General features: G+C 37.8%; 1 protein-coding gene across 1 annotated transcript in view; it reads right to left on the bottom strand.

The window, feature by feature from the left end:
- Nucleotides 1–18,938, bottom strand: part of Rip11 (Rab11 interacting protein) — a 175,569-nt gene extending 156,631 nt beyond the window's left edge. The window contains exon 1 of the mRNA XM_090386503.1: nucleotides 18,659–18,938. Within this exon, the coding sequence (XP_090242629.1) occupies nucleotides 18,659–18,707 (49 nt within the window). The 5' untranslated portion in view covers nucleotides 18,708–18,938. The remainder of the gene's footprint in view (nucleotides 1–18,658) is intronic.
- Nucleotides 18,939–19,725: the final 787 nt, after the last annotated feature.

The raw sequence follows: 19,725 nt of genomic DNA on the forward strand, positions 1-19,725 counted from the left end.
TAGAAGTAAAGGAGAAAGATAAAGAGAAACATGAAGATAGCGAAATGTTAAATAAAGTGGAAGAAAGTGGAGGTGAAAAGAATGACAACTTGGTAAATGAATCAACAGAGCAGAAAAGAATCGAATGGCCATGGAACCACATAACTGAAACTTCCTATGGGAAAAGGGCCCTCAAGTTGAAAGAGACAAACAGGCTACAACAAATGTGTCTAGGAGCAGCATTTAATGAGAACATGGGATGGGAATAGTTTTAGTGAAGCCCAAAATATACACTTAAGTAGTGTACATGTATATTATAGTATTTAGGATAATCTAGAAGGGCAATTAAAGGTGTTGGCATGTACTTGCTTAAAGACAGATCAAAAGGGAATATAGAGTTGTTGTTAATAAGTAGGCCATGGAAGTAGACGCACAAGCAGGGAACCTGTAAAAAATTTATAATGGGGATATAAATTTTAGAGGGAGGCGGAAGGAATGTAAGAACAAAATTCTTACACTTATCCTAGCGAATGTTATGTTATAAATATTATAACATAACAAGAAAAAAAAGATGTAAATAGTAAATAATATTATTTACATAGGATGATCTTCAACCAGATTTCGATCGCTCTGTACCTTACAGTCAAGTAGGGGAGGATTAACGTAACAACGGGAGGTAGCAGGACGGTACACAAGACAATGGGAGCACTGGAACACTAGTACAAAGGGGGCACCGCAAGGCCAGTTCATGGTCGCATAAACAGAAAGTGAGCAGCTCTTTGGAAGGAAAGAACAAGGGAACCGACTCCCCCTTGTGGAGAGGAAGATTTTAAGAACTAGGAGGGTGAAGAAAACCCTGGATGCGATATACACTATGTAGAAATGGCTGCCGCTATTTGAAACAGACCGACTCCTTGAGCACTTACTAATTTCAAGGAGCGGTAGAGAAGAAACAGAGTGGACTAATGGCGGTAAGTGAATCGGGAATGATCACAAGGAAATATCTAGAAATTTCTAGACGCCCTGTAGTTCATCGAAGTTGATGAAAATTTCGTAAACAGGAAGTTACCCCAGTAGAGGGAGGGCCAAGAAAAAACGGAAGAAGTGGGAGAGAGCGAATGAGAATAATGAGATGATGGAGAACGAACGACGATTGGATTAAAATAGAATGAGCGGCTGAAACAAAAGGCAGATGCAAGAGGGAAGTGAGGAGTTTTATTGGGAGAGTTAGGAGTTTGTGGGAGAGTTGTGAGTTTTGGCAGTGTGGAAGTTTGGAGAGTTCCCGTGGAGATGCCTGAGTGATGTGCGGCTGGAAAGAAATCCCGAGAAGTGCCGGGAGAATCGCCAGAGTAATGAGTTGTGGAAGATGCTGTTTAAGAGTTGTTGAAATAGGAAGGAGATAATCCTTGAAAGATGGAAACACCTATGCTGGAGCTGAGTAAAAAAGGATCGAAAAGCCTCACCATAGAACGATAAGGAAGAGCTACATAGCCAGGCTTCTTAATAAAGCAGTAAGAAGAGTCCTGATAATCCTATTATGCTTCCCAGTTTCGTCGAACTGATCAGACGCCCAAAAAGCAGGCCGGAGCAACTTATTTAATAGCCGTATGGAAAGAAGAGCGAGTTCCTGAACGTAGGAGAATCCCTGTAGAAGAGCAGCAGTTCCTTTGCCGATGAATACTTCCAGTTGGAGCCTGATGATGGCCTATGCTGTCGATGATGAGTCGCCCCTGAACTGAGAAAAGGTAGTGTAAGGAGTGATTCCCTAAGTTAATATGTAAGTACGAGATAATAATTTTAAACTAGATTTGAAGAGAAGGACTTTAGAAAAATGTTTATTTAGTTGATAGTAGATTTGAAGAGAAGGACTTTAGAAAAATGTTTATTTAGTTGATAGTAGATTTGGTATTGATTAGTATAAAAGGAAGAAAAGGGTTCATAGATGTATGTACTTCATCTCAAGGATAAGTTAAAGCAAGGAAGAATTAGATACATGTACTTGAGACTGGTATGTTCTAAGTTAAGATGTAAAGGTGTTCTATGTACTAGAAACGTTACAAGATATTAAGATTGAATTATTTTGGAAGGGATAAATTAATGAAAGATTATAGCGGGGATTTATAAATCTAGGACAATATCCATAGAGGTGTTAAGCCCACTGAGGTAATTCCAGTTGGGAAGTTTAACTGTTAGAAAGTAAAAATAATGTTATGAGATGTAACCTAAACCAGAAGGAGAAAAAGCAGAAAGACACGAAGAGACATATTATATCATTTGCTATTAATTTTACATCTTAACACACATATAATGCCAGTTATTAACATTATACCAATTGATGTTGTATGATACAATTCTTTAATGTATATACTGTGAAATAAACAAATTTGTATATGGTTATCATGTGTAGTATTGAGTCATTCTGAATACTCAGCCAGTCCAGAGGAGACATACACGAACTATTATTCCCCCAGAATCTGTGATCTTCTGTGCAGTATACAAGTCAGGTGTTAACGTGGAGGGGAGGTAAATTAAGGGGGAAATTTAATTGAGAAATACAAAGTTAAAAGAGGTGGGTCTGGAAGGATAACGTGAGATAACGAGATTTATGATTACAGAAATAAATAAATAATAAATAAATAAAAAAAAAAGTATTATTCCCCCAGAATCTAACTCAAACAAACCACCCCCCACAACTGTATATAATATTCATATTTTAAGCGAATGAAATAATTGTATGATGTTGCAAGGGCTGTGGTCTAAGGGTAACGCGCACAGACGGAATTTCGTACATTGCGAAATCGTGACCGTACGCTGCTACAAAGGGTGTATGTGGTATGCTGCAATAAAAATAGTTGTAAACTCTTCCTCTTCTAAAAGGAAATGTCCTTTTATTACTCTGGCCGTTTCCAGAGTAATAAAATGACATTTATTTACTTATTTGTGGTATAGAGTTGTATAGTGCTGGAAATCTATTTTAAAACCGAAAATGCATTCCCAAAAATGCAAGAAATAAATATACAAACACTGTTCCATTTAAAGATATTTAAAAACATCTATGACTAATGACAAAGAGTTATTTATTTCATTCAAATAGTTGTAGTAGTGAAATTTGTAGAAAAGTTAACCATACTAGCCGAGGCAGATCGAATCATTGGGTCTTTGGTTGACAATCAAGCCTTGTGTACCCATGCATTAGTAACAAATGGCAGAAATATACTGTATATACAGTGCAACATGGCGTAGCCGAGTGGTCAAGAGTGGGAGTGCAGTAGCATACGCTCCTTGAGTAGACCGGGGTTCAAGCCCCTGACTACTGAATACGGTCGATCTGCCAACCCGCACTGGATCAGCGTGGCAGATTATGGTCTATTTTCCCTCAGCATGAATTGTTGAGGAGGCTTCCATCCTGCAGTGAGTTGATAATGGCTGCACTTTACCTTTTTATAGCCTCCATAGCCGAGTAGCGGGAATGCAGTAGCACACACTCTTTGAGTAGACCGGGATTCAAGCCCCTGACTGCTGAATACGGTCGATCTGCCAACCTGCACTGGACCAGCGTGGCACATTATGATCTATTTTCCCTCAGCATCCTGCAGTGGGTTGATAATGGCTGCACTTTACCTTTTTATGGTCTAAGTTGCTGATGCGCCTTAAACCCTACAACAACAATAGCAACGACGTCCATTCGAGCTCAAAGAGCCCTTCAATAACGCATTTTATTTTAATACGAGATATGTCAAGCTTTTTTGTTGTCCAGTCTTGTATTCTATTCAGAGCCTCCTCAGCTTTTCTTTCTAACGTCAGTCTAGAGTTCTCCCAGAGATTACTAATAATACATCGTCTGTGTAGGCTATTAACTCATTACCTTCCCAGTCCTGATTTAATAACTCATCTAATACATTATCCCACGTATAAGAGCCCAAAATTGTGCTTCCCTGTAGAATTCTTTTTGCTATGTTCTTTTCAACTTTAACAAATTTATTTTTAACTGTAATTTTCCCATTCACAAAGTAGTCTTGCATTAGCTTATACAAATTATTAGGACACTTAATCGGACGTAATCTCTTCATTATATTTATCCACCATAAGAAGTCGAAGGCGCCTCTGAAGTCAATAAAAATATCAGCTGCATATTTATCCATAGAGTGCTTGACCTTATTAAGCACCTCAAATATTCAGCTGATCTACCCTTTTTAAATCCATATGATGTTTCTCTGATTTTTCATTATACCTTTTATCCAGCCTACTAATCAACATTCTTTCTAATATCGAGGGTCTAGTGTCAGACAACGTTAACTACAAAACCATTTTGTAGTAAACGTTTTTGTAATTAACCAAGAAAAAAGTCATTTGACATTTTCTTGGTTTACCAGAAATGTGCTTATAGCCTAGGCTAACTTGTAAACTACTAGAGAAATACATTTCTGTGACATGCATTCTTATTTGTATAAAGTTAAACTAAAGTTGTCTCAAGACAAATATGCAATTTTGTAGTAACGTTGTCTGACGCTAAGCCCTCGGTATCTTACCTGCAACAGACAATAGTGCAATGGAACAATAAGATCTACGATCTCGTACATCCTTATTCTTCAAAAAGATCTTAATCAATGCATTCTTCCAACATAATGGAAAGCTGCCCCCCTTTCTGATATAAATTATATACGGATAGTATAATCGCAGGTCATTCATCAGCAAAGCCTTTACAACCTCCACCAAGGCTTTCTTACGCTTGGTCTTGCCCTCGTGGGTAGCAGAGTTAGTAGGATCGCCGTCCTTCCCACACCGAATGGAAAAGACCTGAGTTCGAATCCCGTCGATGACGGGAGGAATTTTTATGGGTCTTTTTCATAACGTGGCTAAGACCTCGTGATCTCAAGCGAGAGTAGCATGGTTTTTTTCTCCGGAAACTCGGGTTTTTTGTTCAGCAAACAGAAAATCGATGTAAGAACACACTCAATTTACAGAAAATATATACAGAGCAACATTGTCTTAGTCACCAATGCTCCTTAAAAAAAAAAAAACCCTTGGTCTTTCTTAGCATCTTTTAGTTCTAATGAAAACTCATCTTCAATCATATGTAATTCATATTTTACTGTACTTCGAATTTCCTTTGTTCTTCCTGTCTCGTCTTCATTATCATTAGAAAATAACTCTGCAACGATCCCAGAGAGAGAGAGGACATCAATTAGTCTTCCTAACTCAGAGTCTTCAAAGAAGGAGAGCCAACAGTATATATTGAACCTTCTCCAGCTTCATCTTCTCATCATAATTTTGTATGGAAGTCTCGACGGATCTTTATTGTCTTCTAAATACACAAAATCATGCGATGACTTTCTCTTATACCTTCTCATTTCATTCACATATCTCTTCATTAATTCCACATAATTTTAGCCAATTCCATACCTCGTCTTCTGGCCGCCTTGATATTTCTACGAGAACTATTTACTTCCCCTCCGTAATCTACTCAATTCCCCATTCCACCATGGCACCGTGTTCACCTTTCTCTTTCGTGGCCTCTTGATCCACATAAGCAATACTTATCACAAATTATCTGCATCATCATCTCTAGTTCTTCTTTCAAACTCTTCAATTTCATATCGAATAACTCTAAGATGGATTGCTGGGTGGCTGCAGGGCAGAAGGCAAAGGGTTATGATTAATGAATATTCTTGAACCACTGTTGTTTCTCATTTTCATAAATGACATCGACGAAGGGATAGATGGCGTCATATCAAAATTTGCAGATGATGTAAAGATTGGCAGAGTTGTTAATGATCACTCCCAAGCAGCGCTCCTTCAGGATGACTTTAACAGACTTCAGAGATGATCAGAGAAGTGACAGCTATGTTTTAATGGTGCTAAATGTAAGGTAATAGGGTTGTTTGTTGTTGTTTGGTTTTTAGGAGCATTAGCAACTAAGGCCATATTGCTCCAGGATATGCGGTGGTCATTCCTTAACCTTTCCGCATCCTCCGTATTTGGTGGTGACGGGCTCGAACCCCGGTCTAATCAAGAAGCGTGTGCTACGCACTGCTGCTCCTTCCCACCTGGCTACGGAGGCGCCAAGGTAATAGGGAATCAAGTAATAAGGCACTTGGGAAATAGCAACCCACAAGCCAGAGGTGTATTGCTAAAAAAAATAGTACCGGAACGTTCGTCGATTAACCACGCTTTTTTCATTTGCAAAAATAAATAAGTCAAAGATTAAAATATTTGTTCAGTATTTATTTATAACTATTAAATAAAAATTTCAAAAGTCAAAAACAAAGACAAAAAACGAAAACAAAAACTCCAAAATAATACACTGTATAAAAAATACTGTTCAGAAGAATCATAAAGAAATTCCAATACAGGATCGATTACGTATTCTTGAGTGACTGCCCTTTTTGTTTATCGGTCAACAGCAGAACGATGGCACCGCAACCAAGTTTGGACATAAACTATAATTGTAATGGTGGACCGTCTAGTTTAATAAACAACAAACATTTAGAAAAAAATTACGGGAACGTCGTTCCGTTGCGTTCCGGCCCAAATACACCACCGGTGTAAACAGGCAGCAAGAAAAGCCCGTGGTGTCCTATCAATGATTTATCGAACACTATCCTGTAGAGATAGGAAGGTCATAATCTCACTGTATAAAGCAATTGTAAGAGCACATTTGGAATACTGTGTTCGAGTATGGAGACCTCATCCGAGAAAAGATATTGAGCTTCTTGATGTTTCTTTGTTTGTTATTTGGTTTTTAGGAGCATTAGCAACTAAGGCCATATTGCCCCGGGGATATGCGGTGGTCATTCCCTGACCTTTCCGCATCCTCCGTATTTGGTGGTCACGGGCTCGAACCCCGGTCTAATCAAGAAGCATGTGCTACGCACTGCTGCTCCTGCCCACCAGGCTACGGAGGTGCTGAGCTTCTTGAAAGGGTCCAAAGACGGGCAAGTGGAATGGTGAGACTGGCAGAAGGACGATCGTATCAGGAAAGACTCCGATTATGTGGGCTACAGAGCTTGTCAACCAGGCACCTCAGAGGTGTCCTGATTGAGGCTTATGACGGTGGAATTCTCACTGCTATAAAGAATTCCAGAACTAGAGGTCATAAATTCACATTACAGGGGTTGAGGTTTAGATTAGATTGTAGGACATTTTCTTTTAGCCAGCGAGTCGTTGATAGCTGTAACAAGTTGCCCTCACAGGTAGTTGAGGCTGACAGTTTGAATAAATTCAAAGGTCAACTGGATACTTACTTGTGTGAGGAGGGAAGTATATAATTTGTGTTTTCTTATCTACTTGGTTTCTTTCTTTCTTTTTTTTTTTTTTTTTTTTTTTGGCAGTGCAGCAAAATCCTATGCCTTTCTTGCACTATATGGCGAATACTGTTACTGTTACTATTACTTACATAACTCTATAGTTACTAGTACACCATCCGTTCACCACTCTCCAACTCTTTACCCTAGTTACCATACACTTACTACCACAGTATGTAGACCACATTTTTTTTTTTTTTAATGTGAACCCCAAACACTAGTTGCTACCTACAGTATGTAGGTAGCAAACATTTGCTACCTACATACTGTAGTAAGACTACAGCATGAAGTAGCTCTATGTATATTCGATTTTCCAAGTCTTCCCGAAACTGGCAGTAAATACTTATTAAATATACACAGCCAAAGCTTCCTGGCCTTCAGCAAAACTGCCATGCGAAAAAAAATTAAATCCTGTAACTGAGTAACAACCAATTCCTTGTTAAAAATTACAACCGCAACTTAGCAACCACGACAATGGTGCACAATCTTAAAGTCCAATGGACAGCGTTTAACAATTGAGGACTGTATAAGGCTCCTCTACCAGAAAACAGTCGAATCATGTTTTCTTAGTCTCGCAGCCAATTTGCAAAGCAACCCAGGAGCGGATTAAGGTCGGTTGAGGCCCCGGGCGCAGAAGAAAATATTGGGCCCCTTAAAAAAAGAGAGAGAGATAGGGAAAATAAAAATACATGTTAACCATTTTTTTAAATAAATAAAAAATATTATGTACTATTAATGTTTTATTTCCAATAACATTTGAATATAATATATGTATAATATAATTAATAATAGCATATTAATAATCACAAAGTTTTGAACTAATATGTTCAACTAATTTGTTGGGGTTTTGCGTGGGCACTTCAGAAGTCGGGGCCCAGGGCGCGCGCCCGGTGCGCCCGCCGTTAAATCCGCCTCTGAAGCAACCTGATATGAACGCTGACCATTCACTTGAACTACTTTTAACACATTATTTCCATAGCTTCTGGAAAAATCCATATTGCATCTTGTTTCTTATCTGTCCATAAACTTGATATATTCAGGACAATCCCTACTTCTAACGGAATGGTCAGCTCTTCTGTCCCTGGTTTTTACAATTCACACACACACATCGTTTCACAGGTTAATCGTTATAATAGTGACTTCTTTTTGCACAGTTCATACATTGGTGTGCAAAACTTAAGGACCAACACTATTTCCAAAGGTTACAACCACAAAATCAAACGAAACAGCCTGTGGTAATTTGCATAACTGTGGCCGTTCAGTAGAAAGCTGGCGCACATGCAAAAATTTGAATCGTGATGAGAGTGCTCACATAAACAGATAAAAGCAGCAGTTTAGAAATTATGTGCAAATTTCCGAATGGTGAGCACGATTGTTACACACGTTCCACTGGTGCGATTCATACAGTGCTACAGACAACGAAATGGCCAGTAGACATCTGGATGACTTTACCCGGGGTCGAATAATTGGGAAGCTGGAGGAAGGTCGAAGTGCGAGGAGTGTGGCTGCAGAGTTCGGTATCGCTCATGGCATCGTCTCACGTGCCTGGTCGGCCTTCAGAACGACAGGTACAGCTGTTCGAAGGACCAGTGGTGGGCGCCCACGAAAAACAACGCCCAATGAATACCGCTATATACTCCTACAGGCCAAGAAGGACCGACACCAGACAGCGAGATCCATTGCAAGCCAGCTGCACAGGACGCAGGATATCACGGTTTACTGTGGCCAGGCAACTCCACAAAGGTGGACTGTTTGCCCGACGGCCAGTACGCTGTGTCCCTTTAACACCTGCCCATCGGAGACACCGTTTACAGTGGTGCATTGAACACAAGGACTGGACAGCAGCGCAATGGGGTAAGTTACTCTTTGATGATGAGAGTAGATTCAGTCTCAACAGCGATTCTGGACGTCAGCTAATCTGGCGAGAGAGGTTGGCACACGGTATCATCCCACAAACATTACTGAAAGGGATCGATATGGCGGTCGAGATGTTCTCGTCTGCGGAGACGTTATCTTGGATGGACACATACAACTCCAGTAACTGGAAGGCGGTACTGTAACCGGTGCACGCTACTGTACTGAGGTGATCCTTCCCCATGTGCGTCTGTTCCGGGATGCCATTGGCCCCGAGTTCGTGTGTATGGATGATAATGCCACACCCCATCGCACTGCAGCTGTTGATATGCTTTTGGAAGGTGGGGACATTGTTCGTATGGATTAGCCTGTCCGTTCCATCGATCTAAATCCCATCGAACACATATGGGACGCTCTGGGGAGACGCCTAGCGGCACGTCCACACCCACCTGAAAATGAACATTTTCAGGTGGGTGTGGACTCCACCTTTTCAATTACGTCTCCTTCAATTATTATATCCCTTTCTGTGGCATACTTGTTCATCATTACTTTTGTTTTAGCCATATCTAGCTTTAGTCCCAAATCCTTACTAACTCTGCATAACTGATTAGCCTTACAGTTTTTAGCAACACGACCAAACATAAGACAATTAAAACATTTAACTACAAATACAATATCTTTAACCTTATGAGAATGCAGAAATACTCTCCCCTTATCGATCAGGAACTTTCTCAATTTTACTGACGCTTTTACTACCGACAGTTTTATGGCCTTATTCACTGCTTTCGCCACTGATCTAATTTCGTCTCCTTTGAAAATTGTTCCAACGAGATCTCATAGTCAGCTAAATTTCGTTCATACAACTGATCCAGAAGTTCTTCTCTCTCTCTCTCTCTCTCTCTCTCTCTCTCTACATTTCTTGATGCACATCGTAAATAATAACCTTGGATCCAGGCTTTCGTGTCACTTCCAATTTCATTCCCATTTCCATTATTTTTTCACAGTCACTGATCTTCTTAATATCATATTTTTTTCATTTCATTAACGATTCCTTTATCTCTTATTGTTCACATTCTTCTCACTTTCACTTTTGCTAATGCCGGCTTAATTGCCTACAAAACTTCCTTTTTCATCTCATCACTAGTTTGCAGTCAATCACGGTCAGCGTTAACAAGACTTCCTGCTCCTTATCACATCTATTTTTGTTATTTTTTTTAGCCACAGTCGCAGATGAATCCTCTACTTTTCGTATTGTTTTACAGTCTGTAATGCGAGCCTTCAAAACTTGGTTGTTTTAAGAGATATTCGGTGTTATTTTTCTGAAGGTAATTAATTATACTGATGAAACCTGATTGATTACGGGTATACAAAGGAAAGGTCTGGCCAGACACCACCACAAAATCTACGCATTCGCGATATTGCCCATTATCATCATCAGCCATTTACAATCCACTGCAGGATGAAGGCCTCTCCAACAAATTTCCAGTTCCTTCTGTTTTGTGCAATGACCATCCATTTGCTACCCACAAACTCATGAATTTCATGTGCATCTCCGTCGTTGTCTTCCAGGTTTTCTTCTAGCTCCTCTTGGGTACCATTCTGTTATTTTCTTAGTCCACCTGTCATCTTTTCTTCAAGCTATGTGTCCTGCCCAAGACCATTTTAGTTCTTTAGTTTTGATAAGAATGTCCTTTAATTGAGTGTGCTGCCTAATTCATGTGTTTCCCTTCTTATCTAACAGTCTGATTCCCAATATAATTCGTTCCATTCTTCGCTGTGTAGTTCTTAACTTCTCTTCTATTCTTTTGGTGAGTGCCCAAGTTTCACTTCCATAAGTCATGGTGGGGAGTATACATTCGTTCATTATTTTACGTTTCAGACAAACTGGGATATTGCTTTTCAGTATGTGACTATATTTCCTGAATGCTATCCATCCAAAATTTATTCTTCTCTTGACTTCCAGCCATTTATCATTATTACAGCTAATGACTTGTCCCAGATAAGTATAAGACTCCACCTTTTCAATTACTTCTCCTTCAATCATTATATCCCTTTCTGTGGCATACTTGTTCATCGTTACTTTTGTTTTAGCCATATCCAACTTTAGTCCAAAATCCTTACTAACTCTGCAGAACTGATTAAGATTTTCCTCCAATTCTTTGGGATCATGGCTTATGACCACAATGTCATCTGTTAATCGTAAATGATTTAGGTACTCTCCATTCACATTGACTCTTTTCTGCGACCAGTCTAATCTTCTGAAAGCTTCTTCAAGGGCAGCAGAAAACAACTTCGGAGATATTGTGTTTCCTTCTCGAACTCCTTTCTCAATTTTAAATTTGCTACTGTCTTTGTTTAGTCTAATAAAGGAGGGAGCGTTCTCACATATTTCCTCCAAAATCATAATATATGGGGTACCAATACCTTGTCTTTCCAGTGCTCGAAACATTGCCTTATGCTTCTACCTCATCGGGAAGGATATATCTTGTATGTCGTATGTGTTACTAATTTGCTATCCATCTTCGCCACTGCTGGCATCATCCCCTCGCTCCTTGTATAATTCTCTATAGTAGTCTTCTGCTATTTGAATTATGCTTTCTCTGCTATGTATAAGTACACCATCGCTATTCTTCAGTTTCAGTATCATTTGTCTTTCTGTATTACTGCTCATGGCTGCTGATTTAAATCCTTTGTTTTCCCTTAATGCTTGTTCTACTTTTCTTGTGTTAAATCTTCTTATGTTCTCTCTGAGTCTCTTTCTAATGGCTTTGCATAACTCAGTATACTCAATATTTTCCTTGTCAGTGTTTATCTTGCTCTTCATTTTTTGCCTTCGGTTCATCATGACAAGTGTTTCTTGACTAATTTTTTCTTCTTTGGATTTCTTTTTACCTATAGGTTTCTTGGGCTTTATCACTTTCAAAAACTTGTAATATCCCTCGTCGATACCTTGGACCTGTGCAGTCTGCAGAAGCCCAAACTTGTTCTTAAGCTCCAGTACATACTTCTTTTTCTCCTCTTCTGTTATCTCAAAGACCTTCGTATTATTTACTCGTGTCAGATTTTTCCTTTCTTTTCTTGCATCCATATCAAGTGTGCATCTTACCATTCTGTAATCATTTCCAACATTTACCTTGTTCAGGATGGCAACATCATTCACGATATATCTTCTGTTAGTGAGGATGAAGTCGATTTCATTAGTTGTTAATCCATTTCGGCTCTTCCGTGTCCACTTTCTGTTCACCTTTTTCTCGAAAAAAGTGTTCATTACTGACAATCCTCGCAATTCTGGAAATTCCACAAGTCTTTCCCCTCTTTCATTTCTTTCATCAATTAAAAAATATCATATAGTTCCCCTTTCTGTGCTGTCTCTTTCCAACCTTAGCATTGAAGTCCCCCATAATGAGAGCGTAGTGGGTTTTCTGCTCATCTAGAAGACTCTCAATTTCGGTGTATATTTCTTCAACCTTTTCATCATCATGGCTAGATATTGATGCATAAAGCATTATAACCTTTAGATTGTACCTCTTTGAAATCTTGGGTAGTAGTCTTGACACCCTTGCGATGTACTTTTGAATTCCAAAATGTTGTTTTTTTATATCTTTATGGACCAGAAAGCCAACTCCACTTTTGTTGCTTTCACTGTTTCCATTGATGTAAAGCAGATTTCCACTTGATAAACTTATAAGTGATTCATTTCTTCTTCTTGTTTCAGCCAAATCGATGATATTCCAATTCACATTTTCTATTCCTTTTCCAGCTCTAATATCCTGTCTTCACCGATGAGCGATCTTACGTTGTAACAGGCCAAGTTCAGTTTCTGCATGGCAGCTTAGTCGTACCCAGAGATTCTTAGCACCCTCTGCATCCACTCTGATCCTCTCGCTGCCGTAAGAGGAGGAATGAAAGCCGCTGGGGACTGAGGGCCATTTGTTTCGTCGTGTTGTCGTGTGTTAGAAGTTTTGGTCTTTTCCACTTCATGCTGACCAGGCGTCTTGAAAGGAACCACTATACACGTTCGTTGCCACATAGATGACGTAACAGGGCTTACCATCGAGAAGGTGTGCATGAGTGGATTTTTAGGGAGGCAGGCCAACCGGACTTCTCCTAAATCTTCTAAAATAGAAAGATATTGGGTCCATCAGTGTTTTAGACTGAGTGTCTGATAACACTCAGTCTAATTACACGAATGTAAGCCCCATATATTCGTGTAATCAGAGGAGCCAAGAAAATTAATATCTAGTGCTTCATCTACGATATCGATATTAAGTATATGGATTGCCTATGTAATATATGCATGGGAAAAAAATGAAAAATAATAATAAAATAAGAAATAAATAATAATAAAATAAGAAATAAATAATAATTGCCGAATTTCTGTTGGTCCGATTTTAATATAATTTAGGTTGGCCGTAAAATCTTTGTAAAAGAGCAAAATATAAAATTTTTTTCATGAAAATCCACCCACTGGGAGTCGAGTTATTACATGCAAGCGGACAGACAGACGGATGATAATGGTAAAGACAATAGGCGCTTTATGCTATCGCGCCTAAAAATGTTTCCATTTTCAGTGATTATCTTTTGCATTATGCTTTACAAACTTTTTCTTAAGAATTCTCCATCGGAAAAAGGTTTGCATTCTTTAGCAAATAGGAGAAAACAAGATAACTTGCAACTGATGCATTATGTATATATATATATGTATATTTTAATTAATATGATAAATAAAAGTAAAGATGGCAGTTCGAAACTCCGGAAAGCTTAAAAAATTACATCAAAACGTCAAAATCATTACTTTACTTTTATTTATCATATTAATTAAAATATACATATATTTACATTTGCATCCGTTGCTGCTGCTTTGCGCGCTTCGGTGCATTTGCCATATCCAGTTTATTTAACTCTCTGATGTTTTCTGTTTTTACTCTTTAATACTATCTTTTATATATTATATTATTATATATATATATATATATACAGGGTGTTTCAGTTAAACGTTTCAGAACTTCTAAGAGGGGTAGGGTACATCCTGACAACTCGAAATCATATAGCAATGTGGGGTCGGAAATGCTTTCCTGAAGCGGTGTTGTACACAGAAGCACCATAAAGAAAAGAGACCGTAAGTGAGAAATCGTTTTAATATAATACATGAAAAGAAGCAAAAGGTACATGGATTACCGTAGGTACATGGATTATCAAGTAGATAGGTCTAACCGGACCTATCTACTTGATCTTTCTGCAGCAAGTATTGCCACAACTTTTGAGAGATGAACAGATTTCTGCATCGACGCAACAGACAATGTGGTTCCAACACGATGGAGCCCCTGCCCATTATAGCGGAGATGTTCGTAACTACCTGGATGTCACATTTGGTCAACAGTGGATCGGACGTGGTGGTCCCGTGCGTTGGCCTGCTCGGTCACCCGACCTATCATGTCTTGATTTTTATTTCTGGGGTCATATGAAATCGCTAGTTTATGACACCCCTGTTGACAATGCTGAGGAGCTGGTTGCAAGAATCGCAGTAGCTGCCGAAGAAATTCGAAATTCGCCTGGAGTATTCCAGAATGTTCGGATGTCCATGCGTCGGAGATGTGAGGCGTGCATTGTAGCCCGTGGAAGAAACTTCGAACACTTACTTTAATCCATGTACCTTTTGCTTCTTTTCATGTATTATTAAAACGATTTCTCACTTACGGTCTCTTTTCTTTATGGTGCTTCTGTGTACAACACCGCTTCAGGAAAGCATTTCCGACCCCACATTGCTATATGATTTCGAGTTGTCAGGATGTACCCTACCCCTCTTAGAAGTTCTGAAACGTTTAACTGAAACACCCTGTATATATATATTTGAATTATGTCAAATGACATTTATGTTTAAATATTAAATGGCGTAAGTATTGTAAATATTGTAATATTGGCTCCATCGTTAATGCTATTGTCTGTGGACAATTAGACACTATACGTGCATGGGTTGTATATGTACTTAACTTATTTATACATTATTATTTTTAAATTATGGTACTTCTTGGGAGCGTCAGGTTTGTAGTGACCCCAACCAACCCGCTGGTTATATTTAAACCTAGCCCTGGTATGGATAGCCTTCTATGAATGGGAAAGCTTTGAGTTTAATTTGTAGTGAGAGTATTGCGTACAGTATTTTTAAAGACTATCCATTAAAATTCTAAAAACAGAGCAAAATACAAAAGGCTGTCCATACCAGGGCTAGGTTTAAATATAACTAGCGGGTTGGTTGGGGTCACTACAAACCTGACGCTCCCAAGTAGTACCATAATTTAAAAATAATAATGTATAAATAAGTTAAGTATATATATATATATATATATATATATATATATTTTTTTTTTTTTTTTTGTATTTTGCTCTGTTTTTAGAATTTTAATGGATAGTCTTTAAAAATACTGTACGCAGTACTCTCTCTACAAATTAAACTCAAAGCTTTCCCATTCATAGAAGCAAAAGAATTCGCCTGTTTACTTCTGTTGAAAAATTCAACATTCACAATCTACTTCAGTCTTTTTTTGACAAAGAAGTTTCATTTAATTTATCCTCAGTTATTAGTCATCTTAGCATATATGCGTAAAGCGCCCCTATTGTCTTCACCATATCTATTCGGCTCCCTGCATTTCCGCATTTTTTTAGAAAACACTTGTTGAGCCATCCAATTTTTATTTAAAATCGGAACACTAAAAATCCGGCAGTTATTGTTTCTTTTTTCCATATACAATATATACAATATACAAAATATACAATATATTATAGTCAAAGTATTAATTTTTTTATTTTTTTACCGTGTGCTGATTGCAGGAGTGATTGCGAAATATGTTGGATGTGCAGAAAGGAAATGCTCTCTATTAGCGCATGTCTTTACTTTTTGCTTGTTTTTTGTTATCAGTTCGCTAAATACATGCATTATGAATTATTACTACTGTCGTATTATCATAGCAGACATGTTAAATACTTGTTATATTCAATTTTATTTAAATGCAGGAATAAATAAGTAAATTGCATTATGAAAGTGTTAGATTGTTAAATTTATTAATCACAAGCCTGAAATACGCGTTGAATTTCACGCGCTATTAATTATAAGGATTATTTATAGTGCACTATTAATTCCATAAACAGAAAAGTTAAAAATTCATTTCATTCAAGAAATAAAAATCTAACACGCCTGAAATGTAAGGCACTTTTTTAAAAAAGAACTGCAATGCGTACATTACTTAACTTGTCTTTAATTATAAATACAAAGCGTACTTGCTACTGTCACTTAGAGCACCAAAAAAACAGAACTCGATTAAGGTTTAATAATATTTCTGTGTAACAAGAAACCGTCGCAGATCTATCCAAAAGAAAACTAAATTCTAAAGCATCAATGATGTTCATCAGCAAAACCTTCAATCCTAGTGTGACATGAAACTGCCATACAATCAAGTACATAACCATTTCGTTCCGGTGTGCTGACCGATGCTTGAAAATCAAAGTCAAATTTCGATTCTTTGTGGAATTTTTGCACATTATTGTCAACGAGAAATTTGACATTGGTGTACATGCAGTTAAATATAACATCGAACACAATTGGTTGGGAGTTAACGAATTACATACATGATCCTAAAAGAGTTACTTCTGCAACTGTTTTCAGTTTAAATTATATAGTAATACATCCTCCACACATAATTGCAAAACGGTTGTACTAATAGCGGTTCTGGACTGCAGTGTTGTAATTTTTTTATAAGCGAAAACGTCCATGTTTTCCTGATTGCACTTGAACAGAGATTCTAAACTTTTATATGCATTTTTTTTTTTTTTTTTAAATCAATGTGTGCTTCAATGCATTCAATCTTCTTTAAAGAATGAAATAAAATGCGCTTCACACCTGGATTAGTGGGATACAGCTGCTTCTTGAAACGTAACTGATCATACCGAGGTTGTAGTTTTGCAACGGCCACTCTGAGGTCGTTTTCCGATACTTTGTTTTGATAGTTGCCACTGCTGAAAGTCCAACCTCACCAGGTAGGATGTTGATTAAAGCAAAGAGGAGGAGGAGGATGCTCACAGCTGAGGTAAGGGAACTCCCCTCCAGTGCCCACACAACGTTCTGTGACTGACTTCCTAGGAAACTAAACTGAAGTTTTAAACAAATATCAGAAACTATGGTTTTCTTCTTGGAGAGAAAAGTTATTTGAAGGAAACCAGAATTCGATGGGATGGATCAGTTATCCAATTGCATTTCTCATCCACTACTTCCGTAAAATACCTGGACCACATCGAAAATACTGCACATCGACAAAGTGATCTGTAGTCCAGATCAGTTGGTTTTTTAACGAAATATATTTGTACACATTTCTTTTAAAAAGTGCTTTATTCGAACACGTGCCCCACAAAGAAACCAAGTGCGCCCTTAAAGGGACGCTTCACAATTTGGGAGCTGTGCACTTGACTAGGTTTCCGGCTCCTCAAATACAATCCCCGTACTGCAAATATCAACAAAGGTATAATTATTTTAAAATATTATTAAAAAATGTTTTGGATTTTGTAGATGGAACGTATATCTTATATAAATCTTATGGATATTCCAGTTGTCATGCGTTTTGGGAGTGAATATTTTAGTTTATGGAAAATGACTCCCGATTTACAAACTTTCTTTACGAACTACTTTTCAGGAACCACAGTGTTCGTAAATCGGGAGGTTACTCTAGTAGAAAAACAAAACTGTTGTCTCCTAGCCACCTATCAAGTATTGTTGACACACACACACACATACACATCCCTCCCGAATACTCAGCAAAAGCAAACTGATTCACTTGCGAGACTTAGGTTTGACCGCGAGCTATGATTTATACCTAGTTCCGTTCCGGTGATGCGATACAAAACGAAAAGAAACAATTCACTTATAAAGTAATAGATGTGTTGTATGTTAAAAGTTAAGCTATGATTCAGATAAATGGTCTAAATTGTCCAGACTTAGTTAGGTATAATAAATAGTTTATTGCGAATATAATTTTAATTTAAAAAATGAAGAAAAGATAAATTTAATAGAAGTATTCGTTACTCATTTTTCAAAAAGTGTAAATCGCTTTTACTTTTTCCACTCTCCGACGGCTCTCCCCTCACCAGAGGAGTTCACAGCTTTATTGAACATTGAGCAGCTTGAACAGCGCTCCCTTAACAATGGGCCACCGTTTTTTTTTTTTTTTTTTTTCTTGTGCCGGCGTACAGATTCAGTCCGGGGACGTTAGTACGTTGTTGCCTAAGTACGTTGCCCCAGTATACATGGTATCTTCATTAGCGCATGGTCCGAAGAAAGATAGAGAATTAAAGAAATCTCGAAATTCTTAGCTTCCTTTGGGACCACTCGCTGATGTCTACTCAAAAACATCTTTCTACTTTGCTCCTTCATTACCTTACCTGTTTCTGACGCTTATTTTCCCTTACGCTAATTGAAAACATCTTTTTGGACTACAGTACTTCAAATACAAATAATAAAGGCTAAAAATATTTACCTGTAACTCGAAGGTGAGTCCGGTTGCACGTTTCCGTAAAATCTTGCATAATCGTAACTAAAATGCTCTTTCTCTTTCTTTCTCTCCGAACTCTACTATAACACACAGTGTCCAACTACTTTTGTCATCTTTTCTGCTGCTTTACCATCACTACTAAACGTACGAAACGAATAACTCAAAACTTTTCCCCCACATTACTTTTCGACTCATATATGAAAGCATGACACTGCGATGGAGTTCATGCAAACACAATTTCCGCTTGGGCCAGCTGACTTTGTTGTCTGACATCGCCGTGCACTTCACGTATTCATAGCAACAATAACGTCCGCCGTAGCGTCCTTTTTTTTATTATTTTTTTATTGCCATCTTTTTTTCCCCGACTTTGAAAGTGGCAGTGAAGCGCCACCTTTTTTAGATATCCATTACGATAATTCGAATTATTCTTTCGACAGAAATAACGCTACTTTAAAAAGAAATGGAAATATTTTTGAATAATTCAAAATATTATTAATTTGCGAATGTCCGAGAAGAAACGCATAGTCCCGATATCAGTGAGATATAAATTGCAAAGATTGTGTAGTAGAGATGATAAAATACTATTTATTCTCTTTGAAGTGCTAAAAACAATCTAATTCCTATAATTGCACTAAAATTATTTCAAGAATTTAAATATAATTTTAAAATTATTTAAATTAATATAATTTAAATTTTATTTTATTATGTAATATAACAGAACATTCGGTATGGCCACGTCGGTCTGTCACTTTGTCCAATATGCCTCTGTTCACTGGCCTGTGACCTCTGCCCCATTTCTCTTGCTGTTTGCCTCTCTGTATTGTAGTAGTTGTAGTAGCAGCAGTGCCATACCTAGGTATGATGCACGAGACTGCATTAAATTAAATCAAAGAACAGGCAAAGGAAAAGACGCAAAATACAAGGTTTGTTAACAGAAATTACTCATTTTAAGTTAATATAAATGTAGTTATTTGGTACGAAACATTGAGTATTATACATAAAGTAAAGGCATGCAAAGTAGTGCAATTGATATGGGCACCTTCTATCAGTTA

The sequence above is a fragment of the Mastigoproctus giganteus genome, chromosome 12 (assembly GCF_048544385.1).
Source record: "Mastigoproctus giganteus isolate SK-2022 chromosome 12, ASM4854438v1, whole genome shotgun sequence".
NCBI classification, from domain to species: Eukaryota; Metazoa; Arthropoda; class Arachnida; order Uropygi; family Thelyphonidae; genus Mastigoproctus; species Mastigoproctus giganteus.